The sequence below is a fragment of the Festucalex cinctus genome, chromosome 3, assembly GCF_051991245.1.
Source record: "Festucalex cinctus isolate MCC-2025b chromosome 3, RoL_Fcin_1.0, whole genome shotgun sequence".
Lineage (NCBI taxonomy): Eukaryota > Metazoa > Chordata > Actinopteri > Syngnathiformes > Syngnathidae > Festucalex > Festucalex cinctus.
In genome coordinates, this window is record NC_135413.1 from 16,765,381 (window position 1) to 16,788,084 (window position 22,704).

A 22,704-nucleotide genomic window follows, 5' to 3' on the forward strand; every position below is an offset into this window, starting at 1 on the left:
CATATGTAACAACGTTTTTCTCACAATATTATTGGCGTTAGATGACATTTTGTCTGTCCCAATTAAGAGTACGCGATATGTTTTGTAGTTTTATTTTTTATTATTGTGCTACGTGTTCGCCGATAATACAGCACTTCTCATTGGTCAGGGCAGATATCGCTGACTTAACGTCATCTTTGATTGGCTAGTTGGGCAGCGACTTTATAAAACAAATACAATGTCAGTTTAATGTGCAGTTGTGCACGTTTCCAGCGTGTGGAAAAATCAGGGCAGTATATTTTTGCAATGTTTTCATAAAGGTTTTACTCCCACCCTTTTATAATAAGTCACTTGGAAACCTATAGATAAATATTATTCGTGCAAAAAGTTTAAAATTACTGCTGTCAGTTAAGGGTCCTAATATAAGTCAGAGCGCACAAAAGTTTTAAACTGCGACATTTTAGTGGTGTGAGTGACACTAGCAAGCTTTAATTTGTGAAGAGAGGAATGTCACATTACGGATTCGTTTATACTTTTCACTTTTCGGTGGGTTCTTGTGAAATTTGAGCTCTGACTGCTGTCAGAGTCCCACTTTCCTCCACCCACGACACTGCCCACGATATGCTGAGATAACCTTTGGACAAATTTGTTGCCATTGAGGTGAATCGTACAGATTGTACTCTTCAGCAGACGAACACATCGAAAACATGCTCTTGTGGTTGATCCTCGCGGTCGCAGTCTTTGCAGTGTGCATTTTGTCCCGCTTCCCTTATCTCTACCATGATGTCAAATTCATCGTGAAAAATCTCCGAATACGACGCAAAGTCTTCCACTACATCGACACAAACTACACCATCGTGGACCACTTCATGGAGACGGCGAAAAGGCAGCCGCACAAGCCGCTCCTCCTCTTCAAAGATGAGACGTTCACGTACCAGGACGCCGACCGACTCAGCACCCAGGCCGCCAGGCTGCTGCTGCAAAGCGGCCTGGTCAAACCAGGCGACACGGTGACTTTGTTCGTGGCCAACGAGCCCATGTTCGTGTGGCTCTGGTTGGCTCTGCTCAAGCTCGGATGTTCGGCGGCTCTCCTGAACTCCAACATCAGGTCCAAGTCTCTGCTGCACTGCTTCAAGTGCAGCGGCGCTCAAGTCCTGCTCGTCTCTCAAGGTGACGTGGCAAACCAACAAATCCACGTCTGGAGAGAAGATGTATTAATTGGGTTGTATGCTGAAAAAACTTATTGCGGCAGAGAATTGCTAATGCGACAGGCCCGAGTGCCCAAAATATCAGAAAAACTGAATTGTTGAAACATGCGTGGATTAGTGACGCACATTCCAATTTACGTACTTGTCTCAATCGAAAGACCTCCTGTCTGTTGTTACGGATATACTGTATCCCTTATTTCCGTTTAAGTGCTTACTGTTTACATACTTATGTAAATAGTTACAGTTACACAAATGTTTACTTTTGTGACATTTTGAGGTTACGAGTGTTGCCAATGAACTGGTTTGTACGGTGTTGGAAGAGTATTTACACAGCAAAAGTTTATAATTAGGGAAATAGTGCAATGTTTCCTTCCAAATCGGGATTTTCTGATTGAGAATAATAGGGGATATGGAAGGCTGCCATGTTTAGTACATTTAACTCTGTTTTGGCTATAGCATTGCAAAGACAAACCAAGCTTGATTTTTCCAAGAAATACATTTTTTTTCCCAGAAAGACTGTTTTGCGCTTGGCTTCCCTTACAGTAATGAGTAACTTTAAATGTGGAGTACTTCAGGACCACACAGGATACGTTGTGTATTCTGACAATGACTGACAAAGAATAGATTTAAGAGAATACTTGATGAAGATATGAGTAATGCCTTTCTTGCTACTTAAATCTTCCATTCCTAGCCCCCCCACCCTTTTTTTTTTTTTTACCTGTCATGTTTTCAAAGGAAATTCTCACATGTATATGCCGCCCCTTTCTTTGAAAATATTTCCCACAATAGAATTATGTCATCAATTATTCACAAGTTTCCTTTTGATGTTTCATCACCAAACCATTCAAGTGATTTCTATAGTGAAGCATGCAACACTTGAAAATGACAATGTCATTTCATTTCACTAGAAGGGCTAGAAAAAAATCCTCAAATTCATCCCAAGTGTCAGTATGCGTGTTTTTTTTGTTTCCAGACTTGCAGGGTGCAGTGGAGGAGGTTCTTCCAGAGCTTCATGAGCAACAGGTGACTGTCTTCTTTATGGGCAGCACACAAACAAGTTCAGGCATGCACAGCTTCATAGACAAGATGCAAAATATGTCCTCTGAACCTCTGGCCAAAGATTTAAGATCACGTTTGAACATGCACAGTCCTGCCGTCTACGTGTATACATCGGGGACTACAGGTGGGCCACATTAAGTTGTTGACGTTCCAAGAGGGACCTTGTCACTTCCTCAACTTTCGTTTTCTTCTCTTGAGCAGGTCTCCCGAAGGCAGCCGTGCTAACTCACACCAAACTGTGGCGCATGTCTATGATTCTCCGCTCCTGCGGATTGACATCGGATGATGTGTTGTATATCAGCCTCCCTCTCTATCACACATCTGGACTTATTGGATTTGCAGGAGCCATTGAGTTAGGTACAGTACCAGTTTAACGACTATACTAATAATAGTAATAATAATAATAATGCATTCAATTAATTGATTCCAACAAAGATTCAGAGTGGTTAATGCAGACTGTTGTATTTATGAATGATATCCATCTGACATTCACACAAATACTCACTGAGCTGAGAATCTGTTGGCCCGTGCCTCATCGAAACTCACCAAAACCATGTTAGACTTCCTGCACCAGTTTTTAGACGTGGTCCAAGCAAGCAAAACTTGACTGACTTTCTGCCACCAAATTGTCATTCCAGCTGACGGGGGAAGAAGTCGAGACTTAAAGGTCGCCTATTATCATTTTGTTTTTAATTTTCTTATACACTTTTAAACAGTGCTTTAAAGGGAAAGTCAAAAAATAAAATAAAATATTGACAGACATGCTACCCCACGAGTCTAAATATGGTATTCTGGTTAATATCGAGTTAGTGTAATATGAGTTAAATTAAGAATTTCTTCTGAGCAACAGATGAAATCTTACTACGCAATATGAATCAGAAACTTATTACAATGGTCCCTTGGTACTTTGTGGTTTACTTATTGCGGATTCACGCAATCACAGATTTTTATTTAAGCTCATAACTCATACAATGTGTTGGTTTATCTTGGGTTGTACCTCGACACACACACACACACACATATATATATACACACACACATATATATATATATATATATATATATATATATATATATATATATATATATATATATATATATATATATATATATATATATATATATATTCAGAGATTATCGGGGGGGATAATCTCCGAAAAAATAATTATTGAAAATAGAAGGGTCAGGGGGGACCCTTCTATTTTCAATAATTATTATATAGGGGTATTTATTCTGCTATTTTTGTCCTTTTTTTTTCCATTATTTGAGTAAATGAAAATGCAAACATCTCTTTCTTTCAGTCAACACAATCATTACACTTTTAACTAAAATATAGAATTTTATAGTATGATACACCTTCCATCTTATGTATTTAATTTCCATGCATAGTGCAAATTTTGAGTGTCTTTTAACATGTTAGATAACCAGTGTTAATGTACTTAATTAAATGTCTTCTTTTGTGTCATGTATTCAGGTATCACAGTTGCCCTAAAAAGTAAATTCTCCTCATCTCAGTTCTGGGATGACTGCAGGAAATACAACGTGACTGTCATCCAGTACATTGGTGAAATCATGCGTTTTCTCTGTAACACACCAACGGTAAGACGCAGTATTCTTCATTTATCACTTGAACACTATTTGAAGGGGAAGTCAGCCCATGTTTTTAAAAATAATAATAATAAGGTATTCTGGTTGATATTGCGTAGTGGAATAAGAGTTAAGCAGCAAAATTCAGCCATTTTTATCTACCTTAGGGGGTGGCCATTTTGCTGCTTGTTGTCGACTGAAGATGACATCATTGTTGTTCAGGTCTCAGGTAATCACAGTGCAGCTTCAGAAAACAGGTGAGCTGTGATTGGTCGTTGCGAGCCCTGAGCAACTGTGATGTCATCTTCAGTCGACAGCAAATGGCAAAATGGCTGACTCCTGAGATGGATAAAAATGGCGGCATTTTGCTACATAACTCACATTCCACAAATATAATATTAGTCAGAATGTCATGTTTAGACTAGTGAGGTCATATTATTGTCAAGAAATGTTTATGGTTGACTTCCACTTTAAAGGAGACATATTAGCTCTGATGTTTTAGGTGTTACCTATACATGACAAGAGTGAGTTTGTGGCACATGGACACATCACCAAACACAAAGATCCCCAACGCTTTGTCACAGTGTCTTTAACTCATTCACTCCCAGCCATTTTCACAGAAGCAATCCTGTTCGCTCCCGGCTGTTTTACTGGATTTTGACTGATTTTGCAAGGCCCACAGAATATTGTGTTCTATTGCTCTAAAAGCATGGAACCTATCAAAGGAAAGATTAAAAGTACGTTTCTGTCTGTTTCCGTTTTGCAGCAATTAGCATTAGAAGAGAGCTAAGTTTCATCAGTTTTCACAAATCAATTTAAAATTGTAAGTAATTGAGCTTTTTTTCTACATGGCCCTGGTTGATTTCCTTTGCTCTGCTGTCACCTGCTGGCCGTTTGTGTAATAACTACCATTTCTGCAACCGTTCTTTGTAGTTGAGAGGCTGCATCAAAGCCTTCTGTATGCTCTAGCATAATAAAAACAAAAAACGTATAAATACGTCTTTGGGACACTTAAACATAAAAAAAACATATTTACACGTTATTGGGAGCAAATGAGTTAATAGTTAGGCAGACACTGCATTCCCAACTAAATCTTTATTTTCCTGATAGAAACCCAACGACCAAAGCCACAAAGTCAGAATCGCCATCGGCAACGGCATCCGATCGAACGTTTGGAGAGATTTCTTAAACCGCTTCGGAAACATTCAAATCCTGGAACTTTACGGAGCAACAGAGGGTAACATCATTTTGATGAATTACTGTGGAAAGATCGGAGCTGTGGGACGAGACAACTTCTTGTTTAGAGTAAGTCTGAATTTTATGAAGCACTTTTAGTTTCTTTTTCATTCTTAATCCATCAGCTTTGTCTTTTGTTGGCTTGCAGTGGCGTTACCCCTTCGCACTCATCAAGTATGATGTGGACCAGGGGGAACCTGTGAGGGATTCATCAGGTCTCTGCATCCAGGTTCCGAAAGGTGACACTGAACTGACACTGTACAGCGCCAAATACTGATGACATCACTTACTTGATATCAGATTTTCTTTTTGACTATTTTGTTGACTGTCAACTTGCTAGGTGAGCCCGGCCTCCTGGTGGCTGAGATATCCGTAAGGGCGCCGTTCTTGGGATACGCAAGAGACCTGCAGCAGACCGAGAAGAAAAAGCTGCACGACGTCTTAAAGAAGGGCGACGTCTACTTCAACACCGGCGACTTGATGCTCATCGACAAAGACGGCTTCATTTACTTTCAAGACCGTATCGGTGACACTTTCAGGTGAGTTGGCTCTTTACTTCCATTTGAGCTGATTGCGCAACATGACGTTTTGTTTGGTAAACAACCTGATGGGTTTTTTTGCTTAACAACAGATGGAAGGGAGAGAATGTGTCCACTAATGAAGTAGCTGATGTAATCACTCAGGCTGACTGCATCACTGAGGCCACCGTGTATGGTGTCGAAGTGCCAGGTAATTTGCAATCCAGTCCATGAGGGCGCAGAAAATATCCACTAGGTCATGAAAAGAGAAACGAGTACCAGAAACATTTGTAGAGAGGGGAAGCCAAGTAAAAGTACTTAACTTAAGAAATGCCTTGAGTAAAACAAACAAACAAACAAACAAACAAACAAAACAAATAAAAAACCGCTACGGAAAACGGTTTTCTATTGTGAAAAGGCATGTCTTGTCGATTATTGGTGTTTGTATGGGATATTTGCGCCCCCTTGTGGCGTCATCTTTAGATGAACTGCATGGCAATGCACTGTCTGTGGGTGAGCGTGTTACAGCGTGAATATGGCAGCAAATCAGAAAGCTTCACCAGTTTAACACCTCAACAAACTATTAATTAAGCGTTATTCTAAATTTCGATGCATCAGAATGCTACGAAGAGTCTAACAATGTCACCATGGTCATCATTAAATTGAGCTGTGACGTCACTGTGACGGACAGCAGGAAGCTACAACTGTAAAAAGAAGAAATGAGCTTCACGTGGATAAACCTGTCCTGCCACTAACATGTTTTTGTGAAAAGTCAACACAAATCTGAGCTGCTGAATGTATGTTTGCGTGTGTGTTTGGGTCCTAACTTTCACCTAAATGTGCGTGAATAGACTGTGCGCCAATTCAGCGAAGTTCACTTTAGAACTCAGTCACATGCAATGTTTGTTTTCTTTTTTTTTTCTCCACCTGAGCTGTGACTTATTAAATGTGAAACGAATGTAAAGGTCACTGATGTGAAAGATGACCTGAGCTGAATAGAGGGTAAATTATTCACTGTATAATGGCTGCACACACCTGATACACAAAGAGAGAACTACAACGCAGGAACACTAACCCATTGTGTTGTGGGTCAGTGACGGAACTCGTTTTGGGATTCCACGAATAATCTGAATAAGAAGTCGTTCTGTTACACAGTAAGAGGGAAGCTTCAGCACCACTCTCATTACAACAATCTTTCTGTTACTTTCAAAGTAGACAAAAATAATAAAGGCTCAGGTTTAGATTTGATTATCTGCTGATTGTCTTCTTCACTTCTTCAGACCAAAACTTTAACGCTAAATAGATTTTATTTTGAAATCTACCAATTGTTTTTGTTTTTAAATACATAATTGGTTGTCTTAGTTGGATATGTTCATTGTAATGTATTTAAAAGCATTTTATTTTGAAATCAAGAATAACATTTTCAGGGTAAATCCATCCATCCATCCATCCATCCATCCATCCATCCATCCATCCATCCATCCATCCTTAACTCATTCAATCATCCACCCATCCATTATTGATAATCCAACCATCCATTCATCCACCTATCAATATACCAATCATCCATCCATCCATCCATCCATCCATCCATGATTCACTCATCCAATCATCCACTCATCCATTATTGATAATCCAACCATCCACCTATCAATATACCATCCATCCGTCCGTCCGTCCGTCCCTCCATCCAATTACATATCACACATCATCCACACTGTCATCTAATCAAATATCTTACCATCATCCATCCATTCATCATCCATTCGTTCAAGTACACATCTATCCCGCTTCCATTGTCTAAGAAATCAATTTCAAGTCAATCAAATCAATCATTTTATCCATCCACCTAAACAACCATCCATCCCACACAATCAGTAATTGTTCCCTCCGTCTGTTCATCTAATGAAGTATTCGTCCAACCCATCCATTCTTCCATCTATTCAGTCAAATCTTCCAGACCATCTGCATCCAGGCATACATTAGGCCTCCATGAATTGCATCCAAACGCAACCGTGGCAACAGTCTCCCAAGTAACGCATGCACTCCCTCACCTCCCAAGGGATTGCTAGATGCTAAAATAACCGCTTCGGGTGGGGTTTGCCAATTTCACAGTACCACCTCCACCTCACTTTCCTTCTTTACAGCACACGTGAGCAACACTGAGGTTCCAAAATCTCAGAGGAAGGACACAACCCCTGAGGGGAACTTTTGGTTTCTTTGCAATGAGAACCTCACGTTTCTACCTTCCCCCATACTCATACACAAAAGATATTTCAAAGATATTATGAGAATAAAGCAAGCAAAAATGAGCGCCATTTATTTATTTTTGTACACAGGCAACGAGGGCAGAGTCGGCATGGCAGCCGTGGCTCTTCAAGACGGACATGCGTTTGATTCCGAGGGCATCTTCATGCTCCTTGAAAGCTTCCTGCCGGCCTACGCCAGGCCACGTTTTATAAGGATTCAGGTACTCCGAGCATCTTGGTACCAAATGAGACTTATATGCAAATAATATTAAATTCTGCTTTCATGGCAGAGCTCCTTGGATGTGACGGGAACGTTCAAGCTTGTGAAGGCCAGGCTGGTTAAGGAGGGTTTCAACCCCTCCGCTATCACCGATCCACTTTATTTTCTGGATGACAAGGAGAAGAAATATGTCCCACTCACTATGGATATAGTCCATGGAATTTTATCAAGCAAGGTCAAAATCTAAAACTTTTTTTTTTTTACTTCTTTAACTCATTCACTGCCTTTGACAAGTATACTTGTCAATTGTATTTTTTAGAGCGGTGCTAAATGGGGGCGAATCTGAGCATGCTCCACTGTAAATATCAAACTTGGAAACAACTTTACTGATGCCCAACCACCGGTAGATGACATCATTGCCCCATTTTATAGGAAATAAACACAGTTTCAGAGTCCATGGGAGAAATGGCTGTATTTTGGCAAACCTACATTTTTCTGCTGTCAATTATAAAAGAACGGGACGGGACAAAAAGTAGGGAGTCTATTCTGTCATTTGGTAGATTCGGTTTATATATAATTATTGAATGTAATATCACGTGAGTATTGGAAATGTAAAAATTTTCTATAATGACTGGCAGTGAATGAGTTTATTGAAAAAAAAAAGAAGAACTATTTTGTAGTGACTTTGTATTGTGTCACTACGACTCTCATTGTGAATGTATACAATATTACAAATATCCACAAATTTGCTATTGAAAATGGCAAATGCCAAGTTAAACATAAAAATTCTGTAATAAATACATAAATAAATTTGCTGCCAACTAATAAAAAAATGACTATCTTACAATAAATGTCACGTTTTGTATCTGTTTTGGGTTGGCCTATAATGATTGTTGCCTTTTTCCAATTGAGACATGCTACTAGCAGATTAAAAAATTTTTAAGCGCAGAACTGCTACTCGTTTCATCGTAATGGCACAATGGTGAGTTACATATTGAGTCACTTGTTTTTATTTGCTTCTAGGGCAGTCATCAAATATGTTAGCAATTTGCAAGGAATCTAGGCCTCTGCTAATGTATCCTTGTATTATTGATAGATCTCCAAATCTTAAAATTCTTATTAAAGTAATACTGTACACAGTAATTTAAGTGTAATTTTACTGTTAAAATAATACATGTGAGAATTAATATCCACAGTGTAGAGGGATTTTTTTTCCACAGAACTTTGAATTGATAGTTTGCTTTCTATTGTGTATTGTGAGGGTGCGTGCGTGTGCGTGCGCATGCACTCGCCCTCCCTCCCTCCATTAGTCAGCAGACAAACAAGGTTCACTTTCACACTTGCCATTCCTCCTCCTCCAGCAGATTTATGCAAACTTCCTGCTATACTGCTATATTATTGTTTTTGAAACATTGTATTTCACATGATATGTCAATACAATACTAGTTTTTATTACTACTACTACTACTAAACTAACCAGTGTTGTTTCTTTCTTCACGTCACTATCTACATTATATTCCAAACATTAGTATTGCGGGCACACCTTTATTTTTGGTTTAAAGCATTTTTTCATCTTAAAGTGAGGAGTTCTAAAAACAACAAAAACCTTCCATCTGTTTATTTTACTCAGTTATTTTACTCTCAGTCTATACATAAATGTACAGAGAATAACGCCTTATATACGTAAAACCAGCTTAGCCAGTTTGTTATTATGAATCCCACTAGACAGGACAAGGCTTATCTAGCTATCTATCTATCTATCTATCTATCTATCTATCTATCTATCAATCGCTCAATATCTTTATCAATCAACACTAACGCTAACAAAGGGCTCCAATTTTTGCCTGCAGCCCCATTGAAACATAGCCGAAGATGTAGAATGTAGAGGGCGGAATAATGCGCGCAAGTGTGTCCCGAGTGGGCGTGGGAAGTGATCTGGCAACTCGAAAACACGCGCAAAGTAGGAGGGGTCACGCAAGTCTGTGAACTTTGGCACCGTCGACGCTCCACGCGCACTTCTCCAGTGCGCCTTTGCTTGTGTTCGGTGCGGCAGTCAAAAGTCGTCAGCGCACCGCAGGCAGCTCCTTGACGGTTCGCGATGTTCATCTGGCTGACGGTGGTGGGCGGCTTGCTGCTCATCCTCAGGACGCGCTTCCCTTACTGGGCGGACGACTGCGTGTACATCCTCCGGAGCCTCCTGCTCGCCGTCAGGCTCATCAAGTACAAGAGGAGCAAGCCGTTCTACGGCGTCTTGGACTGCTTCCTGAGGGCGGCCCGGAGGCACCCGGCCAAGACCTTCCTGCACTTCGAGGGCGAGCGCTTCTCTTACGGCGAGGTGGACCGGCGAAGCAACCGGGTGGCGCGGGTGCTGAGGCAGGAGGCGCGCCTCCGGGAGGGGGACGCGGTGGCCCTCTTTCTGGGCAACGAGCCCAACCTCGTGTGGACCTGGCTGGGACTCGCTAAACTGGGCTGTCCGGTTGCTCTGCTTAACTTCAACATCCGAGCCAAGTCTCTGCTGCACTGCTTCTCCTGCTGCGGGGCGAAAGTGCTGGTGACGTCGGCAGGTGAGATGTGACGTGCGCGCCTCGCGCGTGGGATCCTCGTTCGCGTCTGGGAGATGGTTTGGACCTTGGCTTTAATAACAACACCGCATGCCAAAATGTCCTTCTCGCATTCAAAAAGTGCAGAGTGACTGTCTGACGGCCTGGAATGTTTATTAACTCGAAAAATTGTCAGCTAACTCCGACTTTACAACATAGACGGTGACCTGCAGTCAAATGCAGCAGAAATAAGTGTGTTGATATTGAGTGGTTGTGAAAATGTGCCACTTGACTGCAGGCCGGGCGGTGGGGTTGTTGATAAATCATTAAGTATTATGTTTTTTTAACACTTGAGCTTGTCAAAAAGGGACATACAGTAAATAATATTTTCAGCTCTCTTAAATTTTTCAGATGCTTGGATTTATGTTACCCCGGGTTTTCACCGGATGCGGTTGCGGTGCGGTTGCGGTGCGGTCCGGCGACGCAAGCAATTAGATTCCATTCATTCGAATGGTGCAGTTGACACCGCTTGCGGGTGCGTTGCGTGTCGACTGCGGAAGGCCTGCGGCGTGCCGCAAGCCTTCCGCAAGATAGACCTATTTTCTATTTTTGCCGGACGCCGCAGCGGTAGGCCTCCGGCAAATGGCAAGCTAGCACAAAACACATCGAGCGGGACAGGAAGACCGAGGCAGTTTCAAAATAAATTTCCGGTTACCTTTCAGAATAAAACACTCGCCAGCTCCTATTTCGCAAGTTTTTCAGCAAAACGTGACGTGGGCGTCGCCGGGCCATGTGCTCATTCACGGTTTAGACACCAGCGAACATGGACGAGGAGAGGTTTATATTGGAGGTGGAAAACCACAAAATAATATATGACACGGCACATCCTTTTTATAAGGACTGTAATGTATTGTGAGGTTGATGTTCGCGATTGCTTGTTGTGCCCGTCTCGCTTGCCGTACTGAGCGGCAGCCGGACGCGGAAGACAGAAATAAAGAGTGGACCCGCACTGACCCGACTCTCGTTATTAATATACTTTACAAGGACAACCAAAAAAAGGATGCTGCATGGAATCTCATAGCAGAAGAAGAAGAAAAGGTTAAATCAAAAGAAGTCCACCTCTCTTTCTGCTTCTCTGTTGAGCACAGACTTTCTGTATGTTTGTCGTTGTGAAATGCCACATGATCGCGCGCGCGCGGTCCCGCGAGACACGTTGGGAAGTGGGCGGCGACGGAGCTGCCGGACCGCAGCTGTGCGGAGCCGGTGTGGATTGACAAAAAAATTGACCCGTCCGGAGCACAAGACGCACCGCACCGCAACCGCATCCGGTGAAAACCCGGGGTTAGGGATGCCCAGCTGGGATGGCCAACTTAAATGATGGAGGGGGCCACAATTGCCTATATAACCAGGCGCCTATATGTAATCTAGATGTATGGCAAATAAATTAAATAGACATAAATGCAAGCTCTTAAAATACAGATTGTTTTTTTTATAACACATCTCTCAAAAGACCCAGTATTCAATAACAAAGGGTTTATTAAAATAGCAAACCACAAAATAATCACATACTGTGATCTTTTTGCTGAGCAGCATGCATGGTTTAAATGAGAAAACTTCAGTTTTTTAAATTTCATGAACTTTTGTAGTGTTTACTAACTTTACTACAGGGGCTGTTTTTATTTTTGACCAATTATACCAGTAGATTAATATCAAACCTATGAACTGGAATTTTTCACAAGGGAGCGTTATGTTTGAGAACCTCAAGAAAATACAATACAATTATGCAGCAGGTGTTAAAGCATGCTTCAGAAGACCCATTGACGGACAAACCTTGTATTGTTTATAGAAATAAAAATATATATGACAAACACAAAAACTGCATTAGAGGGTGATATGAGGAAAATGTATTTCTAATCTAATCTATGCAGTCTATGAAAAAATTACTCTGTATGTAGTGACGTATTGGGCCCAAAATTTGACCTGGATGGATGGAAGACTAGCCTATTGAAAAAAAAAAAAAAAAAAATCACTGGGCCATTCTTCAGTTTGTAGTGACAATTTAAACTTAAACTGGGCTCCAACTATCCAAATTCCAGTCAGAAAGACGGCACTAATGTCTGTGTATTTGGTACTTGAGAAGATTTTATTTTGAAGTTAGCCTTCACAACACAATGGCGGTACGCTATCGTCGTTCATAGCATTGCTCCAGCTAGCTTGACTGTCTTCCCGACCAGACACAGCACGAGTACTTGAATTACTTCAGGATCCGTTTCAACCTTACCGAGTACTGAAACTTCGATTACTTTTGATTCATAAAATGTCTTTCAAGTTCAACACAATGCCAACAAATTGTGAACAAAAGCCTTTCTCGCACATGTAGATGATGATTCGTCGATATAGCGCCAACTACTGCCGAGGAGGACTTACTGCATTGATTTACACGCTTATTTTGAATTTGCTTGTTTCTTTTCTGTTTACACAGAACAAACACACAAATGAGTGGAAAAATTGACTTTTTTTGTTTTGTTTACCAGAAAGATGTTCTCGTTCCTGGAAAATTAAGCGTAACGTGAGCACTTGGTGTCATGACATGAAAATTTGCGTGTGTTGACAGAGCTGCAGGACGCCGTGGAGGAAGTGTTGCCCGTGTTGAGAGAGCAGGGGGTCAGCGTGTACTTCCTATCAGAGACGCGTAACATTCAGGGTGTCACCTTCTTGGCCGACAAGATCTCCAAGGCCTCGGACCAACCTCTGTCCAGAGACCTCCGCGCCAACGTTACCGTCAGGAGCACCGCTTTGTACATCTACACGTCTGGAACCACTGGTATGAAGGGGACAACGTCCGCTAATAGTGTTGCGCTTGTTTTGAGTGCCTTTGCTATTCTTCTAGGTTTGCCGAAAGCGGCGATCGTCACCCACGAGAGGATGTGGGCCGCATCCTTCCTCCAGTCGTTGTGCGGCGTTACAAGAGATGACGTCTTCTACATCAACCTGCCGCTCTACCACAGCTCGGGTTTCCTCATCGGGTTGGCGGGCTCCATTGAGAGAGGTAATGATGACGTTAAAAAATTGTTTTTCACCTTTTAACTCAATCAAACCCCAAAACGTGTAAATAAGTTTTTTGATACTTTGTCCTTCACTCCTAAAACATATTTATACGTTTGTTTGTTTTTTGTTTTTTTTTAAATGCAAGAGCAAACAGAAGGTTTTGTTGCGGCTTCTGACATGAAGAGGTGGTTTAATTAAAGCAATGGCAGTTATTACAAAAAACGTCCAGCAGGTGGCAGCAGAGTATAACAGATCAGCCAGGGCCACGTTGCAACAAGCTCTTTTTGCCAATTTTGAATAATGATGAAACTTAGCTATATTCTAATTAGGGGTGGGAACCTCTGGCTACCTCACGATACGATATGTGACACAAGGCTCACGATAACGATTATCTCACGATATGACAATCCCGTGATTATTGATATTTTGGTCAGGTAATAAATCCACGCTAAGCTACGCTAAAACTAATCATAAAATAATAATAATAATATAAATAAATACAAAATAAAATAATAATAAAATAAATAAAGAAATAATCAATTAATAAATATTAATACAAATACAAAATAACTAAAAATAATAATTCATAATCTAATAATAATATAAATAAATATAAATATAATAAATATATGATATATTATATAAATATAAAACTAAGCTCATAAGTCTTCTTCGCTTGAAGACTTCCATCCATTTCCCCGCCACTCTTATTATGAGGTGCTCCCCCTAGTGGTCCGCCAAGTAATTGCTCAATTATTCATGAACAATAGAGACATTATAGCGGCTGTATATTAACTAACAAATATCGCGATACTTGCATAGGCGTGTCGATAATCTGTCGGGAGACAAAGTATCACGATTTATCACGATATTGATATATTTTCACACTCCTAATTCAAATTCTAATTACTGCAAAACAGACACAGATACAAATCCTTTTTTTTCCTGATGAAAAAAGAGACTCTATTCTTTCCTTTGGTAGGTTTCATGTTTTTATAGCAATAGAACACAATATTCTGTGGGACTTGCTAAATCAATCAAAATCCAGTAAAACATCCGGGAGCGAAGGGGGTTGCTTCAAGTGAAAATGGCTGGGAGTGAATGACTTAAGTTCGGCTGTTTTTATATTGAAGTGACTGTTGATGTGGGCTTGCAGGTATATCGGTAGTTCTGAAGAGGAAGTTCTCCGCCTCTCAGTTCTGGGACGACTGCAGGGAGCACAACGTGACCGTGATGCAGTACATCGGCGAGACCATGCGTTACCTCTGCAACACGCCCAAGGTCAGATCCGTTCCGCTGTCCGTCTCGTCCCAATCTCTTGATGGTCCCACTCAATGTGGATGTCGTTCCCTTTGCAGAAGGACAACGAGAAGGAGCACAAAGTGCGGATCGCCATGGGCAACGGCGTTCGCGCCGACATCTGGTCCGAGTTTCTGAGGCGTTTCGGTGACATTAAAGTGAAGGAGCTGTACGCTGCTACGGAAGGAAACATCGGCTTTATTAACTACACCTCCAAAGTCGGCGCTGTGGGACGGATCAATTTTTTCCACAGGGTAGGTAAAACCACTTTATTTAAAATTAAACAAGAGGAGGGCCCTCTTTCCTGCCTGATGTTCGATTGCTGTTAGCACTCTGATATCACATCGCCAACCAGCCCCTCTCCTGCTTGATTCCTTATCTTATATGGTCAGCACAAGACCATCGTTGATCTCGAGCTTTTGAAGGCACACGTCCAACAAGTTACAAAATAAAAAATAAATAAATACATAAAAGGGGCGGCACGGTGGGCGAGTGGTTAGCACGTCCGCCTCCCAGTTCTGAGGACTCGGGTTCGAGTCCAGGCTCTGGCCTTCCTGGGTGGAGTTTGCATGTTCTCCCCGTGCCTGCGTGGGTCTTCTCCGGGTACTCCGGTCTCCTCCCACATTCCAAAGACATGCATGGCAGGTTAATTGGGCGCTCCGAATTGTCCCTAGGTGTGCTTGTGAGTGTGGATGGTTGTTCGTCTCTGTGTGCCCTGCGATTGGCTGGCAACCAGTCCAGGGTGTCCCCCGCCTACTGCCCAGAGCCAGCTGAGATAGGCGCCAGCACCCCCCGCGACCCTTGTGAGGAATAAGCGGTCAAGAAAATGGATGGATGGATGGATGGATAAATACATAAAAGTGAAAATAAAAATGTATATAAAAATATAATTAAAAACTTAAATACAAAATAATAAATATAAATGGAAGCAAAAAACAACCAAATAAATAAATTAATTAATTAATAAAGTAAAAAAAAAAAAAAAAAAAAAACAGACTTAAAAAAAATCCAAATATATATATATAAAAATAAATGTGGAAATAATAAATACAAAAATAAATGTATAATGGATTTAAATATCAATCAATAAATAAAAGGCTCTGCTGTCATATTTATTTATTTTATGCTGCAGATGTTGCCAGAATGAAATGCATCATGAAATGTTATTCAAATGAGGGGGTGGTCCTAAGTGTGACAATTTTTGTATTTATTTCCATTTAATTTTATAGTTATTATTTTTTAAATCTCGTTTTTTTATTTTATTTATTTATTCTTACTTGTATTTATTTATTTATTATATTTATTTCATTGTTTTTATTTCCATGTCTATGTATTTTTTTGTGTTTCATTTTTTAATTATATTTTTTATATCCATTTTTTGTTTCACTTTTATTTATTTATTTATTTGGGCATTTTTGGTCTTCCATACGACAAACATCATCAAATGTAACCTTTTTTATTTTTGTATTTATTCTTACTTGTATTTATTATTTATTCAGTTGTTTTTCTTTCCATGTATATGTAATTTTTTAATTTAATTTTTGAATTATATTTTTTTAATATCCGTTTTTAGTTTCACTTTTATTTATGTATTTATTTATGTATGTATTTATTTTGGCATGTTTGGTCCTCCATACGACAAACATCATCAAATGTTGCAAACCTCTCCCTCCAGTTAATCTTCCCGTACTTGTTGATCAAGTTTGACATTGAGAAGGAGGAGCCCGTCCGAAACTCTCAGGGTCTTTGCGTCGAGGCGGCCACAGGTGAGCTGGACACGCTTAAAAAAAAAACGTCATGTCCATCAGTCACATTGAATGTTAGGTCAAAATCAGAATTAAAAATGCACGCCAGTAATGAACATTGCAAAATGTGTATGTAAACTTTTACCGTCCACGGTTGCCTTGTTGCGTGTCCGTCTGCCAGGTGAGACGGGCCTCCTGGTGGGGAAGGTGACTCAGAGGTCGCCCTTCGTGGGCTACGCGGGCAACGAGCAGCAGACGGAGAAGAAGAGGCTCCGCGACGTGCTGAAAAAAGGCGACTTGTACTTCAACACGGGAGATTTGCTTCGGTTCGACGACGACAACTTTGTCTACTTTCAGGATCGAGTTGGCGACACTTTCAGGCACGTCGCCACTTTTCACTTCATGATGTTATTTTCATTGTGCTCGTGAGGAGAGTATATATACTTGGATAACAGGCTTTCAAAGTAGTGTTTTAAAAATAGTGTAAGGTTTTCAAAGTAGGGTTTCCTAATAGTGTTAGGGTTTGAAAGTAGGGTTGGGGTTTTAAATGAGGGTTTCAAAGTTAAAGTGTCATATGTACCTGTGGCTAGTGTTGGCAGTTTGACACTGAAGCTTCAAAACATGTTTTGAAACAATGACGTCGGTTTCCATTGGCATCGCTTTGAAGCTTGCTTCAAATCACATGACATGACGTATGAAGCAGCAGCTGCTTTCCAACCTGAATGAGCCACCTGACTGGTTCACGGTCCAGTCGGATGATAATGTGGTTGGAGAATTGTGGTCATTTGCAGTTGTTGAATTTCTACAAGCAAGTTGATTTTCTGGTTCTGGCATTCGGCTCAGCGTCTTGGGTACGAGTTACCAAGCATGTGTTTGTTTTTATGTTGTTACTCATATTTACGTTTATTTATACAAGGTTTGAATCAGATGTGGCAAATCCAGGTCCAGAAAGTAGAAATCCTGCCACAGTTTGACTTTAGCCCCAGGAGCTAGCGCCTATCTAGCTAGCTAGTTCTCATGGTGCCTGTCACTGATTTATATATACAGTATGACTAGATAACAGTGACGTGCGGTCAAGGCAGGCAAGGTAGGCACTGGTTGACCAAGGCTGAAATGAAACGAAAATGAATTGGCTTCTTCTATTGATTTAAATTATTTTTGCATTTCACATACCATATACTACCTATAGAGATTTGAAAGTGACAACATCTGGCGATTTTCATAGCTCAGTTAAAAAGGACTCACGACTTCTTCTGGCCTGCAGGCAAAAAATGCTGCAAAATTCTCCTGCTGAAGACACACGCCTCCGATGCCTCCAGCAGCCCTTTCTGAGTAGCGATGTGTGTTGCGCATGCGTAGTCAGTTTCCCAGTAGAAAAGCCCTTTATGCAAATAGGCAGATTGCTACGCGGCCTTTTTTACGTAGCTGTGTTATTCATGTTCGAACATACGTTCGCACAGTGCATTCGTGAATTCAAAACACACTTAGTGCACAGTATGCCGGTAAGATGACGCCACTCTGGAAAATATAAAACTATTTTCACGCCTTTCTTTTGAGGAAAAACGTCATCTTTTGAAGGATGGGAGACCAACGCCTTAGCTACCGGATCTTCAGCAAAGTAAGGGATAGAGAATTATTAATTATTCGTACTTTTCACAAAGAATGCTACAAAAGGAAATACTGGCTTTGTGGATAGTTTCACTTTAGATGATGCTTGACATTGCTATTGCTAGCTTGATTTTGCAAGGATTTCGACTGTTTAACTGGGAGATGTCCACTTTATTACATCCTTTCAGGGCATCCGGATGGGTTTTTATTAATGAAGGAAATTGTCCGGTTTACATTGTGTGGCAAATGGGAGGTGGAGTGCACTGCACCGTGTTTATCGCGACGCGCAAACCCACATTTGCGGACATCAGTTAGCGTTCCTACAGGCGGAAACTTGTGTGTGTGTGTGTGTGTGTGTGTGTGTATATATATATATATATATATATATATATATATATATATATATATTAGGGGTGGTAAAAAAAATCGATTCGGCGATATATCGCGATACTACATCGCGCGATTCTCGAATCGATTCAATAAAAAAAATCTTTATTTATTTATTTATTTATTTATTTTTTATTTTTTTTAAAGCTCAGAATTGTTCATTCGGTAGTCTTACCGATTCAACGTCTTATCATCATTGCCGTTTTTTTTTTTTTTTTTGTGTGTGTGTGAATCGATTTTTAAACTTCCATTTTTAATGGAAAAATATTCAACAAAACGTCTGACTTCGGGTTAGGATTCACACCTTGAGCATGGAAGAATGTTATATGAACGGAACATTAAGCCTTAATATTTTATTTTAATGCTGTTCAAACATGAAACAGATTACAACCTCTATAAGACTGAAATTTCAGATAAATAAATAATACATTTTCATATAAATCTTACACTCTACAAGCTTACTGATTAGTATTTTCTAAATTTGAATGGAAAAAAATCGCAACAATCGACTTATAAATTCGTATCGGGATTAATCGGTATCGAATCGAATCGTGACCTGTGAATCGTGATACGAATTGAATCGTCAGGTACTAGGCAATTCACACCCCTAATAGATATATATATATATATATATATATATATATATATATATATATATATAAAATATTAAAGAATTATAAATACAACATAAGATGCATCTGCCAAATCTAATACTGGGGCCTAAGGAACTGAGCAACAAAAGAAAAATGGGGTCTTCAAAGCAGCACATACCGTCTACTTGTTAATTTTATTTTATTTTTTAACTTGTTAAAAATTAGTGACAACCCCGGTACAAACCCCCCACCCCACCTCCGTCCTTATATTAACTGCCTACGAGCTGTATATGTCTCATGTACGTATACTGTAGAATTTATTTACAGTAGTCTGCTCGTGAGGTGGGAGTAACAAGATGGCCGCCATGTGATTTCATCGGCTTGCACTGGTGTGTATGGGCTATCGGCTAGCCAATCATATATACAGGTCAGGTCAGTGGTGCTCATTACCTGCTCGGGAGCAAGTGAGCTAGCTAGCTAGCAAGCTAGCATCATTGGTTAAAGCCAAACTGTGGCAGGGTTTTTACTTTCTGGACCTGGATTTGCCATATCTGGTTAGAATACAGGATAACAATTATTCTGATGCACCTAAATCACACAGCACTAATTCAATATATCATAATCTTTGCTCTAATTCCTGGTCAGATTGCTCTTGTTGCTAGGCAGACCCAATGAAAATCCTTTCCTTCTGAACAGATGGAAGGGCGAGAACGTGGCCACGTCGGAGGTCGCAGACGTCCTCACCATGGCGCCTTGCATCTTAGAGGCCAACGTTTATGGCGTTAAGGTGGAAGGTAGGGCGTCAACGACTCGCATGCAACATTAGGCGTAGTAAATGTAGCGTTGATTGTAAAACGTCTTTGCTGTGATAGGGAACGAGGGGCGGGCAGGCATGGCGGCGATCAGGTTGAAAGAAGGAGAAGACTTTGACTGCGCCGAGGCCTACAGGCAAGCCGTCAGCTGCCTGCCGGCCTACGCACGCCCGCGGTTCATCAGGATCCAGGTAAGGATCCATGGTGCTTGGAACAGGGTCATTAAAAGGGTTTAAATGGCGTTAAAAAACATTAAACACGATATTCAGAGGCATTAAAAATTTTAATTCAGTTAATGTAAAAAGTAAACGTCGTTCATGCTTTCTTTTACATACAAAGTTGTGAGAAAAAGTCACTATAACACAATTTAGCAATAAATAATGCACTAAAATACATTTGTGGCGACTGGTGGCTAGTTCTAATTTACAATGACGAAAATGGCCTGCAGTCCACAAATTGTTCCAAATACCAAATTGCTCTGAATTGGAAAAGAAAAACATACTGTTCCTGTCACCAAAGTCCAACATGAAACACTAATCCCACCTAGTGGCAGAAAATTACCTCAACACAATTGTATGAATCAATGTACTACATTCATTCTAGCTGTTTAGTATATATATTTTATTTTTTTTTACCCCAAATAAGTTTCTGAATTACAGTAAAATTACTGTATCAATGAACTCAAAGCTATAACCACGTTTGTATTGTGTAACCATTTTTTTTTTACACTTTTATGGTAACTCATTCACTCCATGACATTTTCACGGAACCCACTTAGCTGTTTTTCTGGATTTTGACTAATTTTGCAAGACCACAGAATACTGTGTTCTATTGCTATAAAAACTTGGAACCTACCAAAAGAAAGAATGGGAGTTTCCATTTTGCAGCAATTAGCATTAGGATATAGCTAAGTTTCATCATTATTCACATTCCTGGTGAAAACATTGACAAAAAGAACTTGTTGCAGCATGGCACTGGCTGATCTCTTATACTCTACCTGATGGCTGTTTTTTATGTAATAACTGTCATTGCTTTAAGCCACCTCTTCATGTTAGAAGCTGCATCAAAGTCTTCTGTATTTTCTTGCATAAAAAAAAAACTAAAACAAAGTGTCAATATGTTTTTGGGAGTGAAGTACAAAGGATTAAAAACATAGTTTTGGGTTTGAATGAGTTAACAAGAGTATGAAAAACTTGAAAAAAAAAATTGTACAATTACAACAGATATAACATGCAATTTGTGATTAATTGTGATGTAGCTATGGAAGTCATGTGATTAATTAAAAATTGTAATTAACTGATAGCCCAATATATAAACTAAGGTGGGCATTAAATATGTTTTAAGTTGCATTAAAAAGTGTTAAATTAGACTTGCTGATACCTGCCGAAGCCCTGTGGAAGTGTCATTGACAAAAACTATACTTCGCTGAATCTAATATTTATGTTTACTAACTGTTGTGAGATGTATTTACGTATTGTATTTATGTGTACGTAATTGCTAAACCGTGTCTTTCAGCCGTCCTTGGAAATGACGGGCACGTTCAAGTTGAAGAAAACCAAGCTGGTGGAAGAAGGCTTCAACCCGTCCCTAATCAGCGATCCCTTATACTACTTCAACGCAGCCAAACAAATATTTGCTCCCATCACCACGGAGGTTTACAGCGCCATAACCAGCGGCACTATTAAACTCTAAAGACAAGAACTTTTAAATTGTGTAAACACCTTTTGTTTACATTTACGTTTGCTGCTTCAAACTCATCTCAGGGATGCAGTAACATTCCACCGCAAGACTGTTTGTTTTCCCAAAGATGACAGCCATAGAAAGCACAGTACATGGCAGTGCCCTGCCACTGATGATCATTTGTTCTTCACGATGGTTGAAATCATCTGTACCATTTCGAACATGACACTGAAATCATTTATTCTAATGCTCTTGTATGAGAATGAAGTTTTGTGCGTGTGTGTTAATTAACATGCTTGACATTAAACTTTGTAGCGATGTTTCTCCAATCTGGTGGGAGTTATCATCAAAGCACCTTTGGACGGATGTTATAATCAGGCTTGGCTTTATCAGATTTACTGGTTAGAGTTTTATTACCGTATGTTCCAGGTCAAGGAAGAGGCTAAAGGAATATCTAGTTAGACATGTTTTGGCCAAGTGCGAAAACAAAAATGGACAAATAGGCAAGTTGGTGAGGTAAAAAGTTGATGTAGGCCAAAAAAAACTATACTGTTAATTTTAAAATACAATTATTTGTAATTTAGTTGTAATTAGTCAACCGAAATGCCAAATAATGCAGCATATTGATTGAATGAGAAAAAATAATAAAGACAATATGTGACTATGATAATGCAACAAGTGTCAACTTGTATTTTTATTTTTACACTTTATTCTTGCAAATTTCCTGCTTTAATTTTATTTTTTTTTAAATTTATTTTGTAAATTTCCATTTTTTTTCTTTGTGATACTACAGCTACAGCATATTCATGAAAACAAATACCCACCCCGCATATAAAATTATGACTTCATCATTAAATGTATGCAATGCAGTGCTTGTGTTCTAATGAAATTGAGTTGCAGTGAGTTAAAAAAAAATCTCTCGTTATGACTTAAGCC

At 39.9% G+C, this 22,704-nt stretch overlaps 2 protein-coding genes across 2 annotated transcripts; both read left to right on the top strand.

Moving 5' to 3' along the window:
- The first annotated feature begins 329 nt into the window (after nt 1-329).
- LOC144015817 (long-chain fatty acid transport protein 2-like) lies at nt 330-8,921 on the top strand. Its single transcript, XM_077516176.1, has 10 exons — nt 330-1,149; nt 2,161-2,370; nt 2,448-2,603; nt 3,721-3,845; nt 4,944-5,138; nt 5,218-5,308; nt 5,410-5,608; nt 5,701-5,798; nt 7,927-8,057; nt 8,127-8,921. Exons 1-10 carry the CDS (start codon nt 687-689, stop codon nt 8,301-8,303), a joined length of 1,845 nt encoding a protein of 614 aa, XP_077372302.1. The 5' UTR covers nt 330-686; the 3' UTR covers nt 8,304-8,921.
- Nucleotides 8,922-10,037: 1,116 nt separating this feature from the next.
- slc27a2 (solute carrier family 27 member 2) lies at nt 10,038-22,443 on the top strand. The gene is made up of 10 exons (XM_077516192.1): nt 10,038-10,620; nt 13,211-13,420; nt 13,487-13,645; nt 14,801-14,925; nt 15,003-15,197; nt 16,619-16,709; nt 16,870-17,068; nt 19,973-20,070; nt 20,149-20,279; nt 21,604-22,443. Exons 1-10 carry the CDS (start codon nt 10,155-10,157, stop codon nt 21,778-21,780), a joined length of 1,851 nt encoding a protein of 616 aa, XP_077372318.1. The 5' UTR covers nt 10,038-10,154; the 3' UTR covers nt 21,781-22,443.
- The last annotated feature ends 261 nt before the right edge of the window (nt 22,444-22,704 follow it).

Excerpts from the sequence above, each read along its gene's own strand:
- slc27a2 (XM_077516192.1), top strand. The coding sequence starts at position 10,155 with ATGTTCATCTGGCTGACGGTGGTGGGCGGCTTGCTGCTCATCCTCAGG. Across the intron at positions 13,646-14,800 it reads GGCGGGCTCCATTGAGAGAG|GTATATCGGTAGTTCTGAAG; the intron begins GTAATGATGACG and ends GTGGGCTTGCAG. Across the intron at positions 16,710-16,869 it reads TTGCGTCGAGGCGGCCACAG|GTGAGACGGGCCTCCTGGTG; the intron begins GTGAGCTGGACA and ends TCCGTCTGCCAG.
- LOC144015817 (XM_077516176.1), top strand. The coding sequence starts at position 687 with ATGCTCTTGTGGTTGATCCTCGCGGTCGCAGTCTTTGCAGTGTGCATT. Across the intron at positions 2,604-3,720 it reads TGCAGGAGCCATTGAGTTAG|GTATCACAGTTGCCCTAAAA; the intron begins GTACAGTACCAG and ends TCATGTATTCAG. Across the intron at positions 3,846-4,943 it reads TTCTCTGTAACACACCAACG|AAACCCAACGACCAAAGCCA; the intron begins GTAAGACGCAGT and ends TTTTCCTGATAG.